The 24066-nt window shown below is 34.3% G+C and overlaps 1 protein-coding gene across 1 annotated transcript in view; it reads right to left on the bottom strand.

Moving 5' to 3' along the window:
- The window catches only part of LOC150106928 (NPC intracellular cholesterol transporter 1-like), a 920722-nt gene that overhangs the window by 670543 nt on the left and 226113 nt on the right, over nucleotides 1-24066 (bottom strand). The window contains exon 8 of the mRNA XM_090393507.1: nucleotides 10411-10543. Within this exon, the coding sequence (XP_090249633.1) occupies nucleotides 10411-10543 (133 nt within the window). The remainder of the gene's footprint in view (nucleotides 1-10410; nucleotides 10544-24066) is intronic.

The raw sequence follows: 24066 nt of genomic DNA, 5'->3' as shown, positions 1-24066 counted from the left end.
GGTTCTTTACTTTTAGAGTGGTAAATGAGTGGAATAAGCTGCCAGAGTCTGTTGTGGGTGCTATGACTGTGAGTCAGTTCAAGGCAAGGTATGCTAGATACTGTGAGAATGTTGTATAGTTGTGTGGACATGATGTTTAGGGCCTCCCTCGACGAGTCTAAGACTCCCTGGAGTCACCCGTAATAATAATACTCATTTTGCACCACTGATACTTACTGCCATCTGTTAAAGTTTATGTAAACAATGTTCCATTTGATATCCTCACAAATGCATTTATAAAGTTCAGAAGTATTAAGCTATATTCATGTCCCTTGTTCTACTTAGATATCACTGTCAAAATGCCAGAACACTGCTCAGACAAGACTTCCCCTTTAAATCTATGCAGTTCTTTACAGAGGTTCACACCTCCATTATCCATTTGTGAATAATATCCAAAGACAAATATTTAGCCATGGGTGAGCTTAAGATTAGAACAAATTTCCTCTCCCTGCCCTACTTCAGGTCTTAAATAAGCATCATAGTGGTATCACACAAAATGACAAATGTCCATCACCTGACTTGCACAAATATCCCCCCCCCCCAAGTACAGGCTGATCCAACCAGTTAGCTAAATTGTCTGATGCGATTTAAGTGACTTGGGAGCAAGTCTCTTGCACATTCCCCTTAGAATTGTGCACATGCTGTTGAATTCTACCCCAGTATTTACATCAACTTCTTGCAACAGCCTTCCCTCCAGCTGACTACTGAGATGCTTTGAACATAGAGAATGGTGTTCTCTTCTAAACCAAGAGTGATCTGGAATCAATGGTAAAAAGTGTTGATCTTATTGACAAATTCTTCTAAATCTATATGGAACCAATGCCAAACCACAAAAACATCAACATATCTGTACTATAAGGACAGCTTATGAAGGATGCTATTTAGTATACTCTTCAAATCCTTCTATGAAGTAGTTAGCTAGTGTGGGAGAAAGAAGATTACCCATTGGTGTGCCCTCAATATGTTGGTAAAGTTTTTTGGCATGCGAAATAGAATGAATAAAGTCAAATAGGCTGACAGTATCTGCCAGAAAATGTTGTTTGAAGGATTTAAGTGTTTCATCCAAAGAAACATTTGTGAATAAAGATACAATATCTAGGCTGAAAAAGTGATCACACATGAAAGATGAAGCTCGGGTATCTTTGCTTCAAAATGAGAATTATTTTTGATAAATGAAGAGAACTTTCCTGTGAACACCGAAAGTGATTTCAAAAAGAAGTTTAGCAATTTTACAACATGGATTTCTATCTTGAAATATGATTTATTGCAATCTTGAACTACTAAGGCTTTCCCTTTGTTTTCCTTTTTAATAATAAAATTATTATTTTTCCATAGGGAGAGTAAGGTCTTCATTTCTGGATAAGAAAAATTTGGTAGAGAAGATTTGGCTTTGAAAAGTATTTGTGCTATTTGGAACCAAAGCGGGTTAGCAACATCTGAAGAAATATCATGTAGCACTTCTTCAGCTGTCAGAAAGAAGTCCATTACTGGAATAATGTTTGGTGCTAATATGAAACACAGATCTTTAGAAAGTGCATTTAATCCTTTTCTAGGATCAGGTAAACTTCAGCCCATCCTGGAGTGTATCAGATTGCTGGCAGTGTGGATTATCATATTATAGCCAAACAGGTAGATAAGCAGCCACACATTGCGATGAACATTTAGACTACGTTAAGTTCCAGAACAAATCAGAATTTGCAGAGCACACTATCACCACCAGACTTCTTTGGAAGAAAATTAATGTTCTCCACAAAAAATAACCTCCTGGAGACCTTGCTACATTGACTAAATCTAAATAGAAACACACTTAAATTATCTCTCTTATAAGGAAATAATTCTGGAATTTGTGAAGAATTTAAATTTAATTATTTTTTCTATTTTTAATATTTAATTATATATATTTTTTATTATTAAATCTTGTTAAAGTTATTTTTTACTAGAACCTTAATATAATTAGACCATGACACACTTTATATCATGTACATGCAGTTCGCAAGTCTTTGTTGAATATATTGTTTCTGTTGTTTAATTTAGAAGTAATACTGAAGATGCCTTTGATACTAGGGCAAAAATCTTATACCAAGAAAAAAATATATATACCTAAGTAATCCATTAAGTTATTTATCTATTATCATATCTTGCATTCCTATACGGTTACCGAACTTTACACAGCTTCTGAGATGACCTCTTATTCTTCCCCATAAAATCAACATTAATCTAGTAATAACCTCAACCAACTTATTTCTTGATCATATTTTCTCTTCTCCTCGTCCTATCACATCTGCTTAAGTTTTTTTTTTTGCTGACCTGGCTGGCCAAGTGGGTTAGTGTACCCACTCTCTAACCAACAGTCTTCTGGTTCAAATCTCGTATGGGCATGGATCTTTGCAGTTGTCTTCAGGTGAGAAATAAATTTCATTGCCTAGGGTGAGATTACTATCCAGCTTACTGAAGAAAAGAAAGCTTGAAAAAAAAGTTCCATGTTTGGTCTCTAGAGCAGGGTTTCTGTACTATAAAAAATAAAATTGAAAAAATATATAAAATTGAAAAAAAAATTCTTAGTCTATCCACAGTACAAAATGTACTATAGGTTTGCATATAACCTTTTATAAGTGGCATAAAAAATAAAAACTCTGCAAATTGCATTTTCTGAACCTCTCTTTATATTCAACATTCCAGAGACCAGAAACCACTTGGTCATTTGCCTCTAGAATCTATCCAACATCTCTTCATACTTATTGATTATATTTGTGGACAGCAGTCCATATATAGCCTGATCAAGATCTTAATACAATAGAAGCATACTCAAACTTTACATAGTGTCCGCACATCACCAGAATATGTTGTACTGTTTCTCCTCACTTGCCCATTCATATAATCTATTCAGATCCACTTGTAAGGCCACAACTACTCTACTCCTCATAGTTCTTCCTAAGTTTTCATCATCTGCAAACAGTCATCCAAAACTTTCCAAATATCACTAACATGCAAATTAAACAGCAACAGTCCCCAAATAAACTCTTGGGACGCAAGATTAGTGACTTTCCTCTTCTAGGATATTGCTCCCTCATAATTCTGTGGCAAGCTATCTAAAGCAACCAACAGGAGCATACCTTTCGAAATCAAGGACATCGTGAACAAGTTTGTAAACAGTGGGCTTACTCAAGTTCACCACTAGTGCAATTTCACTAGCTGGTTTTCAAGAACAATGTCCTTAATGCACGAAATGTTGTCTTCTATCTTTCTTGATAAAGGCCTGTCTGCCTGATGTCGATCTTCAATGTCACTACAGCCCTCTTTAAATTTATTACACTAAAAACACACCTTCTTTAACATCACCTTTTTGCCATACACAGCAACCAGTTCACAACAAATGTCACTTGAAGCCCCTTTTGCTTGTAAAACAAATAACTTCATGAATACCTGTTTTGGACCACACTTATATTGTAGCCATCATCTTGCAACTGGAATTAGCTATAAGGTGACAGAAGAACCACACTGCAATGGTGGTCTTTTTGAACATTTTTAATAGGTCTATTTGTCCATGTTTTCTCATTCCCTTTCACCATTAAGAAAAATAAAGCATTATCTTACTTTTTGGAAAGCCTTGTACAACTCATTGTACGTGCTATAAGTCTTGGGGCTTTTCGTGTGTGGATCAGATATATATGCATCCATATGCAATCTGGTGGAAAAAGGCAAATTAGTTTAAAAGATTTTAATTCTGTATTAATCTTAAATGTTTAAAACTTGTTATGGCAAAATATCTATCAATGATATTAATGTACTTTCCTCCAGACTTGAAAACACAGACAACAGGACAGAAATGTAAGGGCTAATCAAATTAGATTCAATACCAACTAGTCAAGATATTTTGCGTTCATAACACTAATGTCACTTTTATAACATATGCAGTACACCAGAAGATGAAATTATGTTTTTAATTATTTTTATGCAAATTAAAACAAATACTCAGACTGGACAGTTCTGATCCTAAAATCTTAGGACAAATATCCCTCAAAATTTGCAGTCCTACTTTTTTTTCCTCTACATACTCTACTAGTATCCCAGAAATGATGTGTTGCATTCCGCTAAGAAAAAACAGAACGAAACATGTTTAGATGATCATAACACTAATGTCACTTTTATAACATATGCAGTACACCAGAAGATGAAATTATGTTTTTAATTATTTTTATGCAAATTAAAACAAATTCTCAGACTGGACAGTTCTGATCCTAAAATCTTAGGACAAATATCCCTCAAAATTTGCAGTCCTACTTTTTTTTCCTCTACATACTCTACTAGTATCCCAGAAATGATGTGTTGCATTCCGCTAAGAAAAAACAGAACGAAACATGTTTAGATGATCATAACACTAATGTCACTTTTATAACATATGCAGTACACCAGAAGATGAAATTATGTTTTTAATTATTTTTATGCAAATTAAAACAAATTCTCAGACTGGACAGTTCTGATCCTAAAATCTTAGGACAAATATCCCTCAAAATTTGCAGTCCTACTTTTTTTTTCCTCTACATACTCTACTAGTATCCCAGAAATGATGTGTTGCATTACGCTAAGAAAAAACAGAACGAAACATGTTTAGATGATCACAGGACTATATCTCTTCCTCAAGAGAGAGAGTCAGGACTTGCAACAAATAACTACAAGATCAAATCAAGAAAAATTTGAATTATTACAGCTATCGTGTGAAGCCCTTCAAAAAAACCCAGAATTTAAACAGGAAGTGATAACTCTTGAAAGGGACTTGTTAACACCATTCCTCCTTAGCTCAAGTACTCGTTAATGTGTTATGTTCAATGGCCATGACCTAAATGGTTTTTCAATAAAATGAAATTTGTTCCACTAAACAGTGTTATTTCATTGTATACCTAGATATAATTATTATTTCAGTGAAAGAAGTATTTCCATAGTTCATTTAGCTCACTCATGAGTTCAATGAAAACTAATTTCATTCAAGTTAGCAATACATATATTTGTCTATATTTTAAAACATGTCATGAAAGCCTACATGTTCAATCCCAGTTCAAGTCAATAGGAATTGCCATTTTGTTCATACTTCCACTGTTACATGAAATAGTGACTTATTTCAAGAAAATTACTATAACATACAGCTAATTCTATTTCTACATGGCTTTTTTTTTTTTTTTTACACTATTTCGAAATAATACTGTTTAGAAAACTGAAGCAATTCCATTTTTAAACGATTCAAATGGTGCTTATTTTTAAAATTTCTGTTTGAATTCAGTTCTGTTAAAAAAGGTATTTCCATTATAATTAGCATTTCCTAGAATGGTACATATGTACTTAAACATTTTTGGGGGAAACAATTTTGGGGGACTTCCCAACTCTAAACTTTGTTTGAGAGTATATAAATGCAATATACAACCCCCCCCCCCCGGTATCAGTGGACTTGCAAGCTTTTCAAACTTGCAGTATAACTTACAGCTTGAAGGTTATGTGAAAAGCATTCATTAGGTTTGAATATACACCCAGTTCTCCATTTACACGGTAAATTGGTTTTATAAAAAAAAACCGCTTAAATGAAAACTGTGTATAAAAGAATACAGTTCATATGAAAAAATAGAAGAATGGGTCCAGATGTGATAACCTGATACGAACAATAAGTTATTTTCAAACAAAATATATGAAAATCATTGAATAAAACTATTTAATTTTAATGGAATATATTTTTTTTTATTTTAAATACTTATTTAATGTTTACACATATGTATCTTTCTTAAAGAAAATAGTGTCACTAATAAAACAAATTCGAAAAGGCTCATATACACTGCGCATATGGTTATTAGTTAAATTTTTATTCGCCATCACTTTCTGACAGCAGCCGCATTCTTTTGTGTGAGACCGGAATTAAATCGCTTCCATCACTTGAAATACTTTGGCCTTCTTGTTCATACTGCAGTGGCGAAATGTTTTCTTCAATAAAAGGAGCTAAATTAGCACTAATTTCCAATAATTCTGAAGGTTGATTTATTTATTTTAACCACAAACTCTGTAATTAACCGTTGAGATCCTGTTTTGACTAACCTTTGTATAATTCTTCATATCGCACCATACATGACTTCAGTTCATGTATGGTGCGATATGTTCAGCTCAGTCAGTATTTGGATCATGTGCAAGAAAATGACTTTTCAAATTTACTAGCCATTTGAAGCCCTTCTTTAATTATTCCTGCAGTGAGTGGAATGTCTTCTTCGTCACTTTTTTTCTTTTTCATCGAGATTCTCAATTATTTCGTCACCATTAACAGCCTTGTCAATATCTGCAGATGAAAAATCATCAAATATTATTTTCCGCCAACCGTATGTGCCAATCTGATGATGTTGGGATATTCAGTTGTATGATTTTTCTTTTTCACACGCCTTCTGGCCAAGTAGCTTTACAGCATGCATTTAAAGTTGATGGTTTCAATTCTGATAATGCCAATTTAGCAAGTTTGATGCAATCTGAAATAGAAAATTTCTTCCAGACATCAAAACTGTCAGTAAATGATCCTTATCTAATTTATCCAAAATGTATTGGAATATTCTTATGTAGTAAGTTTTGAAAGTAGCAATCACACCCTGCTCTAGTGGTTGTATTAAGGATGTTGTATTAGGTGGCAGAAAATAAAATTCCACATTCAGGTATTCTAAAAACAGGATGGACAGGCACATTGTCTATAATCAATAAAACTTTTTTTTCATCAAATAGCATTTAACTTCTGGAACAAAACAATGAAAGAGAAGTTGGGTTACAAAAGAAATTCATTAAAAATTTCTTTTGTAACCCTACTTTCTTTTTTTGTTTGCCTTCCATTGCACTGTAACATGTTAAAATCCACACATTTCATTGCCCATGGTTTTTGGATCAATTAATGAGTAATGGTTTTAATATATGATCTCCTGAAGCATTGCTGCAAAATAATAGTCACATTTAAAGCCATAAACACTTTTTTTGTTATTTCGCTATAAGTTCTACTTGGCATTTTTTTTCCCCAAAATAAGGCTGGTCTCATTTGTGTTTCACACTTGATCACAAGTGTAGCCACCATTTTCAATAATTTTAGACAGTTTTGAAAGAAATTCCCTAGCTGCCGGCTCATCTGCAAATGTTTATTCTCCTTTTATTTTTACATTATGAATACGTATCTTTTGAGAAATTTTGTAAGCTAGCCTGTGCTTGCAGAAAAATCACTACTGTTTATTGTTGTTGGCTCCTTTTCTGAATCTGTTTGTATAACCATAATGCTTTCTCTTTGGCATTTCTGTCTAAAGGTATTCTGTTTTTTGTGAGCAATCTTCTATACACATCACTAGTGCCTTTTCCATCTTCACTTTTATGCCTTTCATATACAATGTCAACTTGGCACTAATTTTGTTCCATAAAGAACAGATTTTCTAATGGCCTCTTTATTTTTCTTAATCATTTTCACGGTAGCTTCATTCAGTCCAAAATATTTCCCTAAGGATGTTGAACCTTCTCCAGCTGCTAAACAATATAAAATTTGGATCTTAATTTCCAAAGATTTCTTCTAACTGAATTATCTGGCATTGTGATTAATGGGGTAACGTTATGAAAATATCTGACAATAATAATTACCGTATATTATCACGTATAATGCGAACTAGAAATTTTGTTTGAAAACTAGCCCTAAAATGCCATGTCCACGTATAATGCGATCTGTTAATCTTATTCCATAACATTATAAATAATACAATACGAATTAACGAAAGAAATATTTATTTTAAAACAAAATGTCAAAATCCTTTAAATTCTTCATCTTTTGAGTCGTCAAACATTTCATTTATAAATTCATCTGTAGGGATAGCGTCATCAGTGTAGTAGTTGTCGTCATAGTCTTTATGCTCTCCAATTTGTTGTGCATCATCCTCGCTTTCGTATATGAAGTGATCTTCGGATCCATCCATTGAATTACTTATTCCACATTTAAGAAATGAGCGTTGAATCATTTCAGATGGTATTGAATCCCATGCTTCTTTAACCCATGACTAGGGTGATCTCAGGCTTCTGAAAATTCCCACCCTTTGTCATCTTCAACAAACCAGATCACATCCATTCTCTCCATTTTTCACATAAGTGATCTTTAAATGGCTTATTCAAGCTGACATCAAGCGGCTGCAAAACGGAAGTTAGACCACCCGGTATGACTGCTAGGTCTGTACGTTGCTCACGTGCTTTCTCTTTGCTTGCCTCTGTTAAATGCACCTGGAACATAACATATCCCAGACTAGCATGCTTTGTTGACATAACAAGCTACCTTGACATATGTTCCATACTTGATCCAGCCACAATTGTACACCTTCTTGATTGCCGTGAACAATTACACCTGGTGGAAATTTCATATGCTTTGGAATTTTCTTCCTTTTAAATATCACTGTTGGCTTTAATTTGGTTCCGTCTGCCATGCATGCTAGAACAATGGTAAAATGCATTTTTTCATGTCCCATTGTTTTTATGAAGACACCCTTTTCACCAACTGAGTTTACTGTTAGATTCCCAGGCATACATGGGCGTCTCATCCATATTGCCAATTTGGGAAAGTTCATATCCATGATACTTCTGTAATTTTGTGATAAATTTATGGAAGGACTGCACTTTTTCTTCAAGCTGCTTTGGTAACTTCTGCGCAATTTTTGTTCGGTGTCGTAATGTTAATGCTTTGCATTCCATAAATCTGTTGCACCACCCAGGCGAAGCAAAAAAAGATGAAATACTTGGTGTGTCCTTGAATTTACCATTCTTGAGTTGTAGAGCTCGAAAATGAATTGCATTTCTTGTTACTATAATGCTATCTTGTCATTGCATCAAAATCCATTCATTTAGCTCTTCTTCGAGTTCTGGAAAGGATGCTACATCTCCATGACGGGTACGTTTCGTTTTTGGGTTTTCAAGACTGTCTTTTTGCTTACGCCAAAATCTAATATTATTCTCTCATAGCAACACTGTTATGTTCTTCTGCAAACTGCACGATACGCAATTTAAATCCTGTTTCAAAGGATGAACGTTTACGTTTCTGTTGGCTCATTTTCAGGCTAGGTTTGTTTAACGAATATTATTTAAAATGAACTGTGGTTAAACTGATATACCTAACTGTGCTCTATCATTCGGCGACGGAGAGCGCATGCGCAGATACGATGCACGCTTGGTCGCCGAATGCGAGTGGGTCAAGTAGATTTGGTTGCATAGGCATTAGGTAGTATATATTGTGTGTGCAAATCTAATAAGATGTTATATTTTTTAAGATCCGCATATAATGCGAACCCCTAACTTTAAGTAGTATTTTTTACCATAAATTTTTCGCATTATACGTGATAATATATGATAATTTTACTAATTTGATATTACACGTACATAACTTCAAAATTTATTATATACCTATATAACTCTATTGCACAAACAAAACTTTCATGAAGAAAACACATGACATGTAAATGTTTTGAAATTGAAATGTAAACAAGAAATGATTTTTTAGCAAACGGCTTAACTCCTTCCAAGCAGCTTTATATAGGCAGGCCTCTGGTAATGGATCAACTTAACTTTCAGGAATCAGCATACCACCCTTCTCCTTCCAGGAACCAATGGCAAGTTAATATAACAGATCATCTGTCTGCTTTATTTTGGGGAATAGTAATTACAACTTTTTGTCACCACAATGGTCTACATTCTGTAGTGTAGAGTAATCCCTGGTATTTAAAACGTGTTGAAATCAGGCCTTGCTCAACAAGGAGTTGAAAACCCAAACCACAAGATCCATTGGAAAAAGACAAAACTTCTATACAGATCTTCATATAAATATGAACGTTTATATAAAGAAAGTGCTGAAGCCCTACTCCACAGACCAAATCTAAACCGTAATGATGTTCTTGCCATCCCTAAGGTATGGGAAATTGTCATACAAAATTGTGTAAAATAATAACTTAACTGTAATTAATTTTAATTTAATTTAAGTAATTTAGTTCATTTTAATTTAAGTTCAGGCTGCAATGCGTCACTGCATGCAATTTGGATTCCTTTGTACATACACGCCCTTTCTTTTGTCATTCCTAGTATTGCCTTACTGTACTGATGATATCCTAAGATACCTAGGACGAAATATTTATAATAAAAAATCCTACTACTGTGGTTCATGTGTGTTAAAGTCATGAATTCTCCACAGGTTTCTCTATATAATCAAATACTCTCAAACAGATGAGGACCATTATAAAATGCTCTGAGAAATATGTAAATATATCTTGACTAATCTGAAAATGTTTGAAATGTTGGTCCAAACAGCTATTATTGTTGAAAATTCGTAAATATCATAAAAACATTAAACCATACCTCTAGCAAGATTTCCCTTCTGAACACTGGGCCCCATGTATAGTTTACCCTTTTTCTTCTGTCAACGACTTCTCGCTCGAATCTTGTATGATTTTTTGCAGTGATAATCATTTGCTCTATCCTATAAAAAGGTCTAGGAAAGAGGGAGAAAAGAAGTATCATTAGCTTAATTTTTTTCTTTTTTAAATTAGGAAAAAAGTTCTTTAATGAAAATCCCACACATACATAAGATAGGTTCACAGTACAATGGATGAGCAGATAAGATTAAAAAAAAAAAAAAAAACTTCAAATTTAAAGACCTGGAGATTAGAGTAAAAGATACATTAAATCATATGGTATCCAGCTATTCATTAATAAATGGTATTCAGTTCATATTCCAAATACTCCCATCAACTAATAAAAATTTATCAAAATTTTATTTTCACTAATTAGCAAACAAATGATAGCTGCCAGCTTGACAGAGTATAAATCTGATGCCGAGCTATTAATGAAGTCCTAAATATTGTACAAAAGAAAAGTTTTTCAAAGTGACAATCAAAAAGAATAAATTAAGAGGAAAAAAAATTTCAGTGAATATGAGCAACTGAAGAATTGTTGAGCAGCAGGTACTCAAGTCATAATAGATCTGAAGGGCTAATTCAGATGAAGAAGATGGACAGAAAATGAAAGAAGATCAAACATAGTGTGAAAAAAAGGACTGAAATGGTGAGAAACAGTACAGAAAACTGCAATTTGACCTAACTTCAGTTTTTAAGGAAGGGGTCACTTAAGGGTCAAAGTCAAATAACTGGGAAAAGATCTTCACATCACCTTTCAGGAATGTGGAGAAATGACTTGGGCTTCTGACCTAATGTCCAATCCTCACCTTCACATAGTGCACCTTGTTAGTAAGTGTCCACTGGGTACTGAACAAATGAGAGTGGGCTGGTGATCTGGGACTTAGCTGACCAAATTGTACTCAATTGGTTTAAACTAAATGCATGTGATGGTACAACACTAGAGATCCCATAGAGGGTTCCTCCAAGGAAGAAGTGAAGCAATTTTTTGACTCATTACAACAGAGCATTTGACTCATTTTGGCATAAAGAAAATGGGAAAGTGTTCCTTGTTGGAGATCTGAACAAGAAAGTAGGAAATGAATCCAACAGGCATATTTCCAAGAAAAGGGCAAAGCTAATGATAATGCAAGCATTTACTGGATTTCTGCACAGGACATAGATTAGCCATTACTAACACCATGTTTCAACATACAGATGTGCACAAGTTCACATGAAGAGAAGACAAAAGAAATAAGGGAAGCCTCATTGACTATGTTATTGTTGATAGTGATATCTTCATGCTTATTCAGGATACAAGAGTGTACAGAGAATTTGAAATTGGAAGTGACCATTACTTAGTACTAAGCAAGATAAAAATGGATATCACATTGAAAAGAACAGTATATAAGAAAGTTTTAAAAAGAATTAAAGTTGAGCAGCTTTTGCAAATGACTTGTAGACTTGACTACACAAACATTATTGGGGGGAAAAAATGAAATAAATTGAAAGCAAGAGCCAAACCTTGAAGTTTCAGTGGCAAACTCTGGAGAAGACACCGATTCAACTAAGGAGCTATGTGGTGAAGTTGTCTGCAAGGATAGAAAAATAAGAACACCATGGTGGGCACAATAAGTTAAAGCAGCACCCCTGGAAAAGAAGAAAGCATACCAAAAGCTTCTAGTAAATAATTTGGCACATGCCCTAAGAGCTATTGATGTGTATAAAAGTAACTAAACAAAAGTCAAGGGAAGACTAGCAAAAAAATATAGAAAATAAATATCAGGAAAGTGGCAAAATGTTCTGGAAGCTATCAAAGTTTAGAAATAAGGGAAAGAGTACTAATCAAAGATGACAAAGGTGACATGAAAATAAGGATATCCTAGATGTCTAGAGTTTGAAAAACTAAGCAGTGACAGAACCATATTAGAAAATTTTCAAGAGGAATGCAAAGAGGAGTACATATCAATACTTGAAATATAAAAAGCTGTCAAAAACTTGACATGTGGAAAGGCAGTTGGAGCAGAATAATATTCAAGCAGAAATGATTGAGTATGGAAGTATAGAAGTTTTGCAGTGGCTACATTGCATAATTCAGAGGGCTTGGGCAGGTCAAATATCCAATGATTGGAGTAGAGCGCTCATAGCACCCATCTATATCTATATCTCTATATCTATATATATATATATATATATATATATATATATATCTATATATATATATATATATATATATATATATATATATATAAAGGGGGGGGAATAAAAACTGAATGAGAATTACAGAGGGATTTCTCTACGTATTCCAGGTAAGAATTATGCAAGTGTACTTGAAAAGAGGTTGAGAAAGATTGTGGAAGAGAAACTTGGAGAAGAACAAGTTGTGTTCAGGCCAAATAGAGGTTGTCAAAATCAGATTTTCACTTTAAAAACAAATCATTGAGAAATTGTGGGAATATGACAAAAATCTGTATTTAAGTTTTGTAAATCTAGAAAAAGCATACAACAAGGTGCCCAGAGAAAAACTTTGAAACATTTCAATTATATGGGGGTGAATGGAACATTATACAGAGCAATCCATAGTCTATATTTAAATTGTCAGTCAGCAGTTATAATTGAAAGAAATACAGGAGATGGTTTGATTTAAAATCAAGGATAAGACAAAGATGCACATTATCTCCACTTGTATTCATCATCTATATCAGGGCTGACCAAAACACTGCCTTCAGGCCGCATGTGGCCCGCCTGTTGGTTTTGATTTTTACGAGCAAAAAAATAAAATAATTTGAATCAAATGTGTATTATATGTTCAAATCTATCACTAATCAATAATCTCTATGCTGGAAATTTAATTTGGTGTTTTTGCATCACTACATACCCACATGTATTTCAAATAATAGAGGTGTCAAAGAAGCATTCTTACACTGTTTTGTTCCAACACGCATTCTCCAGGTGCTCACGGGGAACGTGAAGGCACAATTAGTGTTGTTAGTTTGTTAAGCTATCGAGGTTATGTCTCAGCTGCTCACCAAATTACTAGATATGCATTGTGATGTGACCCTCAGATTACCTTAGGTAATCCGAGCTGATCTATATGAATCACATCATGAAAGAAGTGGCATCAAGCCTGATATTAGAATTGGGAATGTCAAACTTAGCTCTTTGCTTCATGCAGATGATGTACTCCTATATACATCTAGTGCAAGTCTCCAGGATTCCTAAATTGAATAACAACTGATATTATATAACATTAAATTTGGCATGAAAATCAACAATAAAATGACCAAAACTATGAAAATAGGCAAGACCATAGAAAACTTCAGCTGGATTCTGAATGAAGATCCAAAAGAACAAGTAAAATATTTTAGCTATTTGGACACAGTTTTTAGTGAAGATGGCAAGTTAAATCTGGAAATAGACAACAGAATAAGAAAAGCTGGTATGGGGGGTAGCCAGCTGAATACATATATATAAAATAAGAGAAAAATTAGCCAAAACGCCAAACTAGTAATATACAAAACAGTGTTTAAACCAGTTTTAAGCTGTGGATCTGAGAGTTGGGTTAGAAATAAAGCACTTGATCAAAGACTAGAGACCACAGATAATGAGGGTTCTGAGAAAAATTAGGGACCAATGGCATCACTGGCAGAATCATTAAAAATTAAGTTATTAGAAAGGAACTTGACATTATTAACATCCAAGAATGTGTAAGCAGAGCTAATCTAAAGTGGTATGGCCACTTAAATAGAATGGGTGAAGTAAGGTTAGATGGACTGATTCGATCAGAAATGCCTTGGATGCATGTAATGTTAGATTGGAGTGTTCAAGTAATAGATTGATTTGGACAAAAATTGTTGAGAGGAGATTAATAATGTAAACTTAATCATGCAATGCTGTAATAGTAACCTGAACACCTCTTGGAGGTACATATGAAGAAATTGATGATGCTTATTCATACCACCCCAAATGTAAAAACAGTATTCAATTGTTTAATTGTTTCATGAGATTGTTTTATGCAGTTACTTCTTCATAAGGTAACAATGCAGGAGCAAAAAAATAAAAAAATAAAAATAAATAAATAAAAAAATACACTTTTTTAAATAATAATAATAATAAATAATTCCTAGATGCTAAAAAGGCTTTACCCATGTGTTTTATGTCAGTTAGTTATCGCAAGAAAAGGAATTTAATATTTTCAAAAGTAGTACAAAAAATAAGACAGGATTGACTTTTGCAAGCAAAGTCAACAGATCGCAATTTAAGATCAGAGAGGGAGATATTCTACAATTTTATTGATTTTATAGTCAAGTTTTGATCAAATAAAGTAAAAGTGCAATAAACTGCAAGCAAAAGATTAAATCTGAATGAACCACAAGGTCATTGACATACAAGAGGAAGGGGCCAGCAAAATTGTGCAGTTCCTATGGTGCCTCAAGCATTCGATTAATAAATCATATGTATTAAACTAATTCTGTCAGCACTTCATTAGATATCCTCAAGATTTATTTACGAGACCTAGGCACACAGTACTGTATTGCTATTATTATTAATGCCAAATGTTGTTATTGCAAAATCTCAACCTCCTTCTCTTTGAAGGTTGAGATTTTGAGATCAGGCATTTGCCTGTTCCAGCTTCACTGGTATTTACATCTTTTCATTGGTGTGTGTGTGTGTGTGTGTGTGTGTGTGTATATATATATATACATATATATATATATATCACCCCCCCCCTGGTCTATATCTATCCACCTCTTTTGATAGCCGATATCTTTCCACCCTTGATAAAATCTCAACCTTACAGGTGCATAAATAAGCACAAATTAACAAATTAAGTAATTTGAATTTTGTGATTATATTCTTTAATAGATGTTCTACCAGCCAGCCTAGAATATGGATTCAGTTAGATGTGAAATGCTACTCACCTACATAAGTCAAGAAAATTCTTGATTGGTCAAGCATAAAAACTGACAATATTTTCAAAAGGCAAAAATAATCTTAAGTCATATGGTGAATTATGCAGCCTCGTCCAGAGCATCATCATCATCATACATATTAAGGATTTAGGCCTAGCATGGCCTGTTCCGGCCTTATAAGTCATCGTTGAATCATTTAAGAGGACGTCCTGGTTTTCTTTTTCCTAATGGCTTCTACTTTAAGACTTGTTTTGGTAATCTTTGTTTTCATTCTTTGAACATGTTCCATCCATTTATGTTTATATTTTTTAATTTTTTCTATTACTGGTTCTTGGTTTAATTCTTTCATAATATCTTCGTTTCTTTTGTGATCAAATAGGGTATACTTTGCAGTTTTTCTCATAAACTTCATTTCTGCTGTTGTTAATCTTTGTCTTTTTGTTTTATTATCCAGATTTCGCTTCCATACATTAAGACTGGTAAGGCTAATGTATTGTATACTTTTAGCCTGGTTTGTTTTTGAACTAGGTTTGGTTTAAATATAGAGTTAATTACACCTGTTATTTTTAAATATTTTTACAATTTTTGCAATTTTTACGTTTATATCTTTTTCATATGTGATCATACATCCTAGGTAGTTAAATGAATTCACCTGTTCTAAGATCTTGTTATCTATTACTATTTTAGTTCTTGCTGGATCTTGTCCTTTAAAGGCCATAGTTTTTGATTTTTCCATTGATATTATCATACCATAATCTTTGGATATCTCATTTAGATTTTAAATAGCTTTCTGTAAGTTATCTTCAGAATTTGTAATTATTTGGTCGTCTGCAAAGAGGAGAGTGTTTAAGTTAACTGTAGGTGAAAGTTTAATTCCTTGATGTAAATTTTTACTCCATTTTATTATTATTTCATTTAAGTAGATATTAAAAAGAGTTGCTGAGAGGGGACATCCCTGTCGGACCCCTTGTTTTATCTCTCTTGTATATGATAGCTCGTGATTTAATCTTATTTGTATTTGATTATTTTCATATATACTTGTGATAGCTTTTAGGATATTATTATGTGGTATTTGTCTTTCTTTTAATATGTTAAATAATATGTTTCTTTTAACTTTGTCGAATGCTTTTTCAAAGTCAATAAATGCAATATATGTTTCTAAATTATATTCTCTTCTTTTCTCTATTATTAATTTTAGGCAAAAGGCTGGGTCTATACATGATTGTCCTTTTCTAAATCCATTCTAGAATAAAGTTTTCGGAATATTTCATTAGTCCAGAGCATAACATGCCCAATCTATCACATTATATACATATATACATATAGCAGCAAATACTAGTACTAATATTCTAGCTTACAACCACATTCAAGCTGTAACATAGTAAATGCTAAAATTATCAAAAAAAAGTTTGCTGATGGACAATGTGTGTGTGTGTGTGTGTGTGTGTGTGTGTGTGTGTGTGTGTGTGTGTGTGTGTGTGTGTGTGTGTGTGTGTGTGTGTGTGTGTGTGTGAATGAGTGAGTGAGAGATACACACACAGAATGCCACTTACCCAGATTAAACTTCTGCCAAAGTTTAAACAGACTTAGTAAGTGGGTGCTCATAGTGAACAAAAGGGGTAATGCTTTGTGTGGTGATGTTATTATTGACCTCAAAATAAAACAGCAAGAGAGAGAACAACATCCCAGATGATGTGTAGTATTATTATACATAAGAGTTCAAAAATTTTTCCAAAGCAGCTGCATTGGGTGCCAGCAGCATGTCGGAATGGATGTTAGGGGTGGAAAAAATGTGCTGGTCTGGCAAATCTTCAATTCTGCTGCACCATACAACTAAACGTGGTGCAAATGAGTAATTCTTCATGTGTTGTTTACAACAACCAAGCCTGTATAAAGGCATTTCTTCTGTTCAAAATTAGGATTCCTGTTGTATAACTGACAGTGTTGCTTATCAACAATTAACAGACCACATGTTTTGATATGTTGCATCTATCCCAGTCTCCCCTGTCACAACAGTTCCATGCTATAAGGAATTCATCAGCAAAAGACAGCCCAACACAATATTAGGTAGCGGTTGTTGATTCAATGCTGGTCAATAGTTGAATAACATACAAGTTTCTTGGATACCTTTAGTCCAATGTACTCAACATTAGGAATTCAGACTTTTAGAAAAATTAAAAATACCATAAAAATAATTATATTGTATTCATATAAGTTGTAGAGGAGTTCAGAGTTTTGTTGTAAAGGCTCTGTTAATAAACTTCTATATGCAGGATGATAGCACAGAACTTATCTGTTTGCATAAACAGGATGAGGCGTGGCCTATGACATTTCCAGCTTTATTCTAGTATTAATAGTATTTCTAGTAACAAGCATATCCAATATACAAAGACTACTGAGTGTGCTCTCTCTCACACACACAACAGAATTGAATTTTAAGGTGTATTCTAGTTAGGGCTAGGCAAAATATGCAAAACAGGATAAAACAAATACCACTAGAAATCATTTGCAGTTCAGACTGCTTTAGTCCTCTTTTCTTCCAGTTCAGTTTTCTCATAATACATTCAAGGGCCATAAATAATTCTGGTGAGATCAAATTAAAAACTATTCTGACAGGGAGATACTTTTTCTATTTAAACTTATTACTGCTAAAACTTGGAATAAATTCAAGAAATATATCATTAGAGAAATCAGCTAATATAAATAAATAAAATAATTGTGGTCCTTGTTAGAGATCTGAATACCATATGAAAATTTGTTGAGAAAATTTTGCAAAGTTAATAATAATGGTGAATATCTGCTGATGGAGGCAAGAGTTTGGTAGCTACTTAGAAAAAAAAAACTTCCTGGCCTCCTGACATCATAACTCAAATTTGGTTCTCATCCTTCTTTCTGGATATACAGTTTACTAAAAATCCGTTAACCCAATTCTCCCCCCCCACACACACACCTATAGTAGATACCACTGGTTACCTATGCTACAAATTATTATTATTTTCGGGCTACTCCAGGAGTCCTTAGACTCATCGAGGGAGGCCCTAAACATCATGTCCACACAATTATACGACATTCTCACAGTATCTATCATACCTTGCCTTGAACTCACTCACTGTCATAGCACCCACAACAGACTCTGGCAGCTTATTCCACTCATTTACCACTCTAAAAGTAAAGAACCCAGCTCCAACACCACTGCTAACCACACTCTTGCCCAGCTTCCATAGGTGTCCCCTAGTTCTCCCACCACCAGTCCTGATCTCAAAAATATCCTCTGAATTAATCTTATAGAATCCTTTTAGCAATTTGAATGTCTCAATCATATCTCCCCTTTTCCACCTATCAACCAGTTTCTGCAACCCACAAATCTTCAACCTGTTCTCATATGGTTCATTCCATAGACCTGCTATCATCTTGGTCACTCGCCTCTGGATCCTCTCCACCTCCTCCCCATCAAGAAGGAACTGAGGTGACCAAATCTGGGCACAGTAGCCAAGATGAGGTCTTATCGAGGCTCGATACAGAGGTACAATAACTTGTTTGTCTCTGCTCATTAAGGTATTTTTCAACAACCAAGTGAGTTGATGAGCTGATTTAGCTACTTTCGCAATGTGTCCCCTAAACTTCATCTCCCTATCCACCAACACTCCCAAGTCCCTGGCCTCATCAATCTAAATTATCAAAAACAGCTAGGACACTTTTACCCCCTCACTGGTGATGTTGTGTCATATCCTATTCTTAATGTGCCCTTTCTTATCTCTATCACAACTATATATATATTATAACTCTTACTTCTATCCCACACTTGTTATTTCCAGGTTAATCCTTTCTTATCAATAACTACTGGCCGAATCCCTGATAAGAGTGAGGCTGTTGTTTTGTGAGACAAAGAAATGTAAATGGTAGATACCTATTTCTTTGTCTCAGCACTGGTTCTATCTCCCTCTTCAAATTCAGAGAAAATTTATTTGTATAAGCTGCGCCACCCTGAATCCTAGGATATACTAAAATGTAGGACCAAGGAGATGGAACACAGTCAGCATTCATTCTTCTCAGCTATAAATTTATAACTTGCAGTCATGACCTTATATTACACAGTTTCCCACGCTTTTGTGGTTCATTATATCTTATGAGCAAGTGCAGTAGGATCTAGATACAGGCAAGACAACATTCACATTCAAACAAAACATTTTAATTACAATTAGAACTCATATTACACTGAGAAGCACTTAGTTAATCATTTCAACTAAATTTCATATGCAGTATTAACACTTGTACATAGTTGGTTATCCCTTTTCATGAATTTCTATCTTAGAAACATAAATACTAACATTTAATCACTTAGTCTCAATTTTCTACTCTAATCACTTAAACTTTACTCTTAATACTTATCAAATTCCACTCATAATTCTCTTTAACAATCCTATTCAAATTTTACATATATCTCAGATTTTAATAAGAATATTCGTGATTCACTCTCTTTCAAGATACATTTATGAGACACTATTATATTCCTTCTAAATCTATCAGTAACAGTTCAAAGAAATGTCTCTTAGCACACACATTAAGATCTTCTCATTCAATTCATTAGTTAGTAGACAAAGTTTTCACCTTACCAATTTGCTGGATATTCTACTTTGGCCATTTCAAATTTTCGTCATATATATATAAAAATGCACATATTGGCAAGTTTTGACAATCACCTCAGTGTTTAAATACTACGAGAGTTACGAAAGGATTTCGTCACGCGGCACTTCGCCGCTCACGAAATCCTTTCGTAACTCTCGTAGCGTTACGGTGGAATGGGGGAGGGAGGCACCGTGCTACATAACATATTCTACCTTATATGATCGCTTTTCTTCACACTTCCTCGGGATTTTCTATACGATTTCCCTTTATACTTCAACTGGAATTATTCTGTAGTTTTCCACTATTAGGATCTGCTGGGCTTTCATTTCCGACTGGTAAGTTCTCTTGGTCATTCGGTCGTAACTTCCACGAACAAAGGAAACCTACGTGGAGGCTCCATACCAGCCAGACTTCCATGGCACAGGAATACAGCAGCAAGAAAACATCTAAAAGCCTGGCTTGTAGCATTATATCTGCTTTTAAACACCGCGCCGTTTCTCTCTTTCGTCATCGATGTGTACGTCATGCTTTCACTACGTCACGCGGCACTTAGCGCCGCTCACGAAATCCTTTCGTAACTCTCGTAGCGTTACGGTGGAATGGGGGAGGGAGGCACCGTGCTACATAACATATTCTAGTACATTCACCACGTGTCTCAGTAGTCTGCCGTTTCACATTTAGATAATTATACCCAGCAACTGGTTAGTTATTTACAGTATTTTAGACTAAGCAACTATACGATAATAATGCAATAAAATTTCACAATACTAAATAAAATATAAAAAACTAATTACGATTTCTACATATGTGCTTCTTTACCTCTGATAAATCATTAATTTTCTGATAAGTCATTGTCTCAAAAGAGTGATAACAATGTTAAGTCCTCCGACTTAACAATATCACATCTTGTATTAAAAAAACTCAACCCACTTTTAAATCTCTATTAAAAATCTCACTTTAAAAAATTCACATATATTGGCAAGTTTTGACAATCACCTCAGTGTTTAAATATTCCCTTGAATAACACCTTAACACTTAAACACTTTTCATCATGATATCTTTGATCTCCTTTCATTAGCCAAATTATGGATATTTTTCTTGGAAAGAAAAAAAAAATTAATTTAGTGCTTCCTGCTATGCCCCCTCTCTCATCCCCACTTGCCAATTTTTACATGGAAAATTTTGAGAAATGAGCTATAGAAAGTTTGAGGGGACAGAATCTTTCTAGGCTAAGATATGTAGATGATGTGGATGTGTTCTCTATTTGGCTTCATGGCCCAGACACATTAGACTCTTTCCTCAGTCACCTCAATAGTCTATAGCCAAGAATCCTGTTTACAATGAACGGAAAAGGAAACAATTCACCCTTCCTAGACACCTTAGTGACACCTTCCAAGCAGTAACCTCTGTATACAGAAATCCACTCACACAGGCAGGTATGTCCACAAATCCCCCCCCCTCAACAATATGACAACATTAAAACTAACCAAATGAAGCCTAAAATCTTATTCCAGTGGAACCTCTTTCAACATAACTCAACTATACAACCTTAATATCCAATGGCTATGGTTCTTACAGAATCACAAAATAAAAAAAATAATCCTCTCCACCCACAATCTTTACCCTTCTCTTCAGAAGGATTTTAGGAATGTCATCTCTAATCCCAATGCCTGGGGATATGCCTGAGGAGAAAAAAAAAAAAGCCTGGTCCTTAAAAAGAAAATATGACCTCTGGAGCAACGTTCAAGTCGCGCTAGAAACTTGCTGCCCCTTATATGTTCCACTAAAGATCAGCACCCTCCACTCTCAGTGCCTGGAGTATATAAAGTGCTCTGTTCCTGTAAGTTAGATACTTCGAAAGTAGATCAGCTAATCTGCAATCACTTCAATCTAGTCTTGCAGCCCATGTACTAGATACCACTCACAGGATTTTCTGAAAAAACTATGTTCCATCAGTGTAAACTAAAAATGACTTCTTGGAAACTGCATCTGCACTCAGAAATAGATTCTCAGAGATCCTAATTTAGAACATACACCTCCTACAAATGCCCATAGAGGATGCCCCATATAGATAGGACTTTATCCATGTGAGAGAGAGAGAGAGAGCGAGAGAGATAAGTATTCGTTTGCACTCCCTGAAGAAGTCTGTCTCAGTGACAGATGAAATATTGGAAAAATTGGAAGCTTTTAATCCTTTCTTAGTGCTGTTAATAGTTCATTAAATTTCGAGCATTAGTCCTCCCGGCACTTTAGCCTTACCACACAGATCTGCTCGATTTCTGCTGACTAGTTATCACTAACACCATGTTACAACATAAATATGTGCATCCAAGAAATAAGCAAAGTCTCACTATGTTAATGCTGACAGCAACATCTTTAGTGCCGATTTAGGATAGAGTATAATACAAGGGATTTGAAAGAGACAATTGAAAAAAAGGATATCATACTGTTAAATTCTGAATGAAAGGAATTATGTTATAATAGTGTTTCAATCAGCATTTAACATAGTCTGTCATTCCCTGAGCCAAATTTGCTCAACAAACAAATAGTAAATTATTCACTTACTGATGATATTCCATAATTATAAAATAATTGTATGTTCTAATAGTTGTTAGTTATTTATCCTGTACTAATTCTTTGTAGAGCATATATATCCTATGTGAAATGTGCACGGAACCTCAGAACTTAATCCGTTTGTGTAAACCATTGCCAAGGACTTAGCCAGTATAACAGAAACTAAGTGCTGTGAGAAATTACGAAGTTATCCGCCAGTGTACATTTTGGCGTTAGTTACTATGCTGTGTTAATAGAGAAACCACGAGGCAGATTTTGGTGCGAAAATGGAAGAGAAGAGACATGCGCTGTTGATATAGAAAAGGAGAACGAAGTGGGAACTGGTGGAACCGAGTGGAAGAGACAAGGGAACTCTCTGTCGATTGACTTACCTTTTCTCGGGCTCTTGTTCGTATCCAGAATTCTATTTCCTCGTCCAGTAATAGTGAAGGACAAGAGGTATGACAAGGATTGCCAAGGAAACCTGAAGGATAGCCAATTTAGAGCAAGGAAGCAGGTGTTCCTGAGCCAGCCAAACCACTACTAAAAACCAAAATTTTTTCATACTAATGTGAGCTGAGAGAGAAAGCTATTAAGAAGCAAGGAAGTGTTTGAGAATCAGTGATAATAGACAAAGTATGCCAATTATTCCGGTAAGGAAATCCTTTCTATGTTTTTGTGAATATACTAAAAGGGAAGCATATTGCCATAATAACAGTTCAATTCTGAACATATGATTTCGTGAAGCTTGTTCCAAGAGAACATGATATAAGTTAGTGACTGATTTACTAATAATTACAGTAATAGATTGATAGGACTTTAGAAATTCCTTGGTGTGTGTATTTGGCAAAGTGTGCTTTATATATACCGAACAGCTAAAAAGAGTCAACATTTGAAGCACGTTGAATAGTTAACCTTGTCTAAAAAATATTTGTGCTTAGAAGCTTTTATCAATAAGAAGGGTAGAAATCTATATGTTAAATCTAATAGTGCTCAGTGTACTCTACAGTGAAGTTATTGTCTCAATAAGAACTTGTTTATTTCATGATCATATTATTTATGTTTAGAACTTCTTGGATTAATGTAATTTCATGTGTTAATGTATTAACATGATTCAAAACAAATGTTTCCATTTGTTTTGAATCTTGTGCTTGCCTGATTTCATTTCATTGCACCGCTCATTTAATAGGTCGAATCTAAGTGGGAACCGTATTTAATGAGAAAGTAATACGAGACCAGAGAACCACGACTTCTATATAATTTAAGGATAAATGTCTAAGGAGAGTTTTGATCCGAATTAGATTATATAACATTGTGCTTGCTGATGATTGATTCCACAGTACTGTTCATACAAATGTGAACAGAGTGGTGCAGTTAAAATTAAATTTTCTTTGTGTTCAAAAGTGGAGTCAGTCAACAGCCAGAAAACACAACAGAGAAGAAAGACATCACAACAATACTGAAAGGAAAAATGTGTTATAATTTTAAAGAAAGTGGAGTAGCTTTTACTTATATAAGTATTAGAGAAA

This window comes from Typopeltis vanoorti, chromosome 5, assembly GCF_054136105.1.
Source record: "Typopeltis vanoorti isolate ZY-2024b chromosome 5, IOZ_Tvanoo_1.0, whole genome shotgun sequence".
Classification (NCBI taxonomy): Eukaryota; Metazoa; Arthropoda; class Arachnida; order Uropygi; family Thelyphonidae; genus Typopeltis; species Typopeltis vanoorti.
Note: the sequence above shows the minus strand (reverse complement) of the source record. Positions and strands in the feature narration are given on the sequence as shown.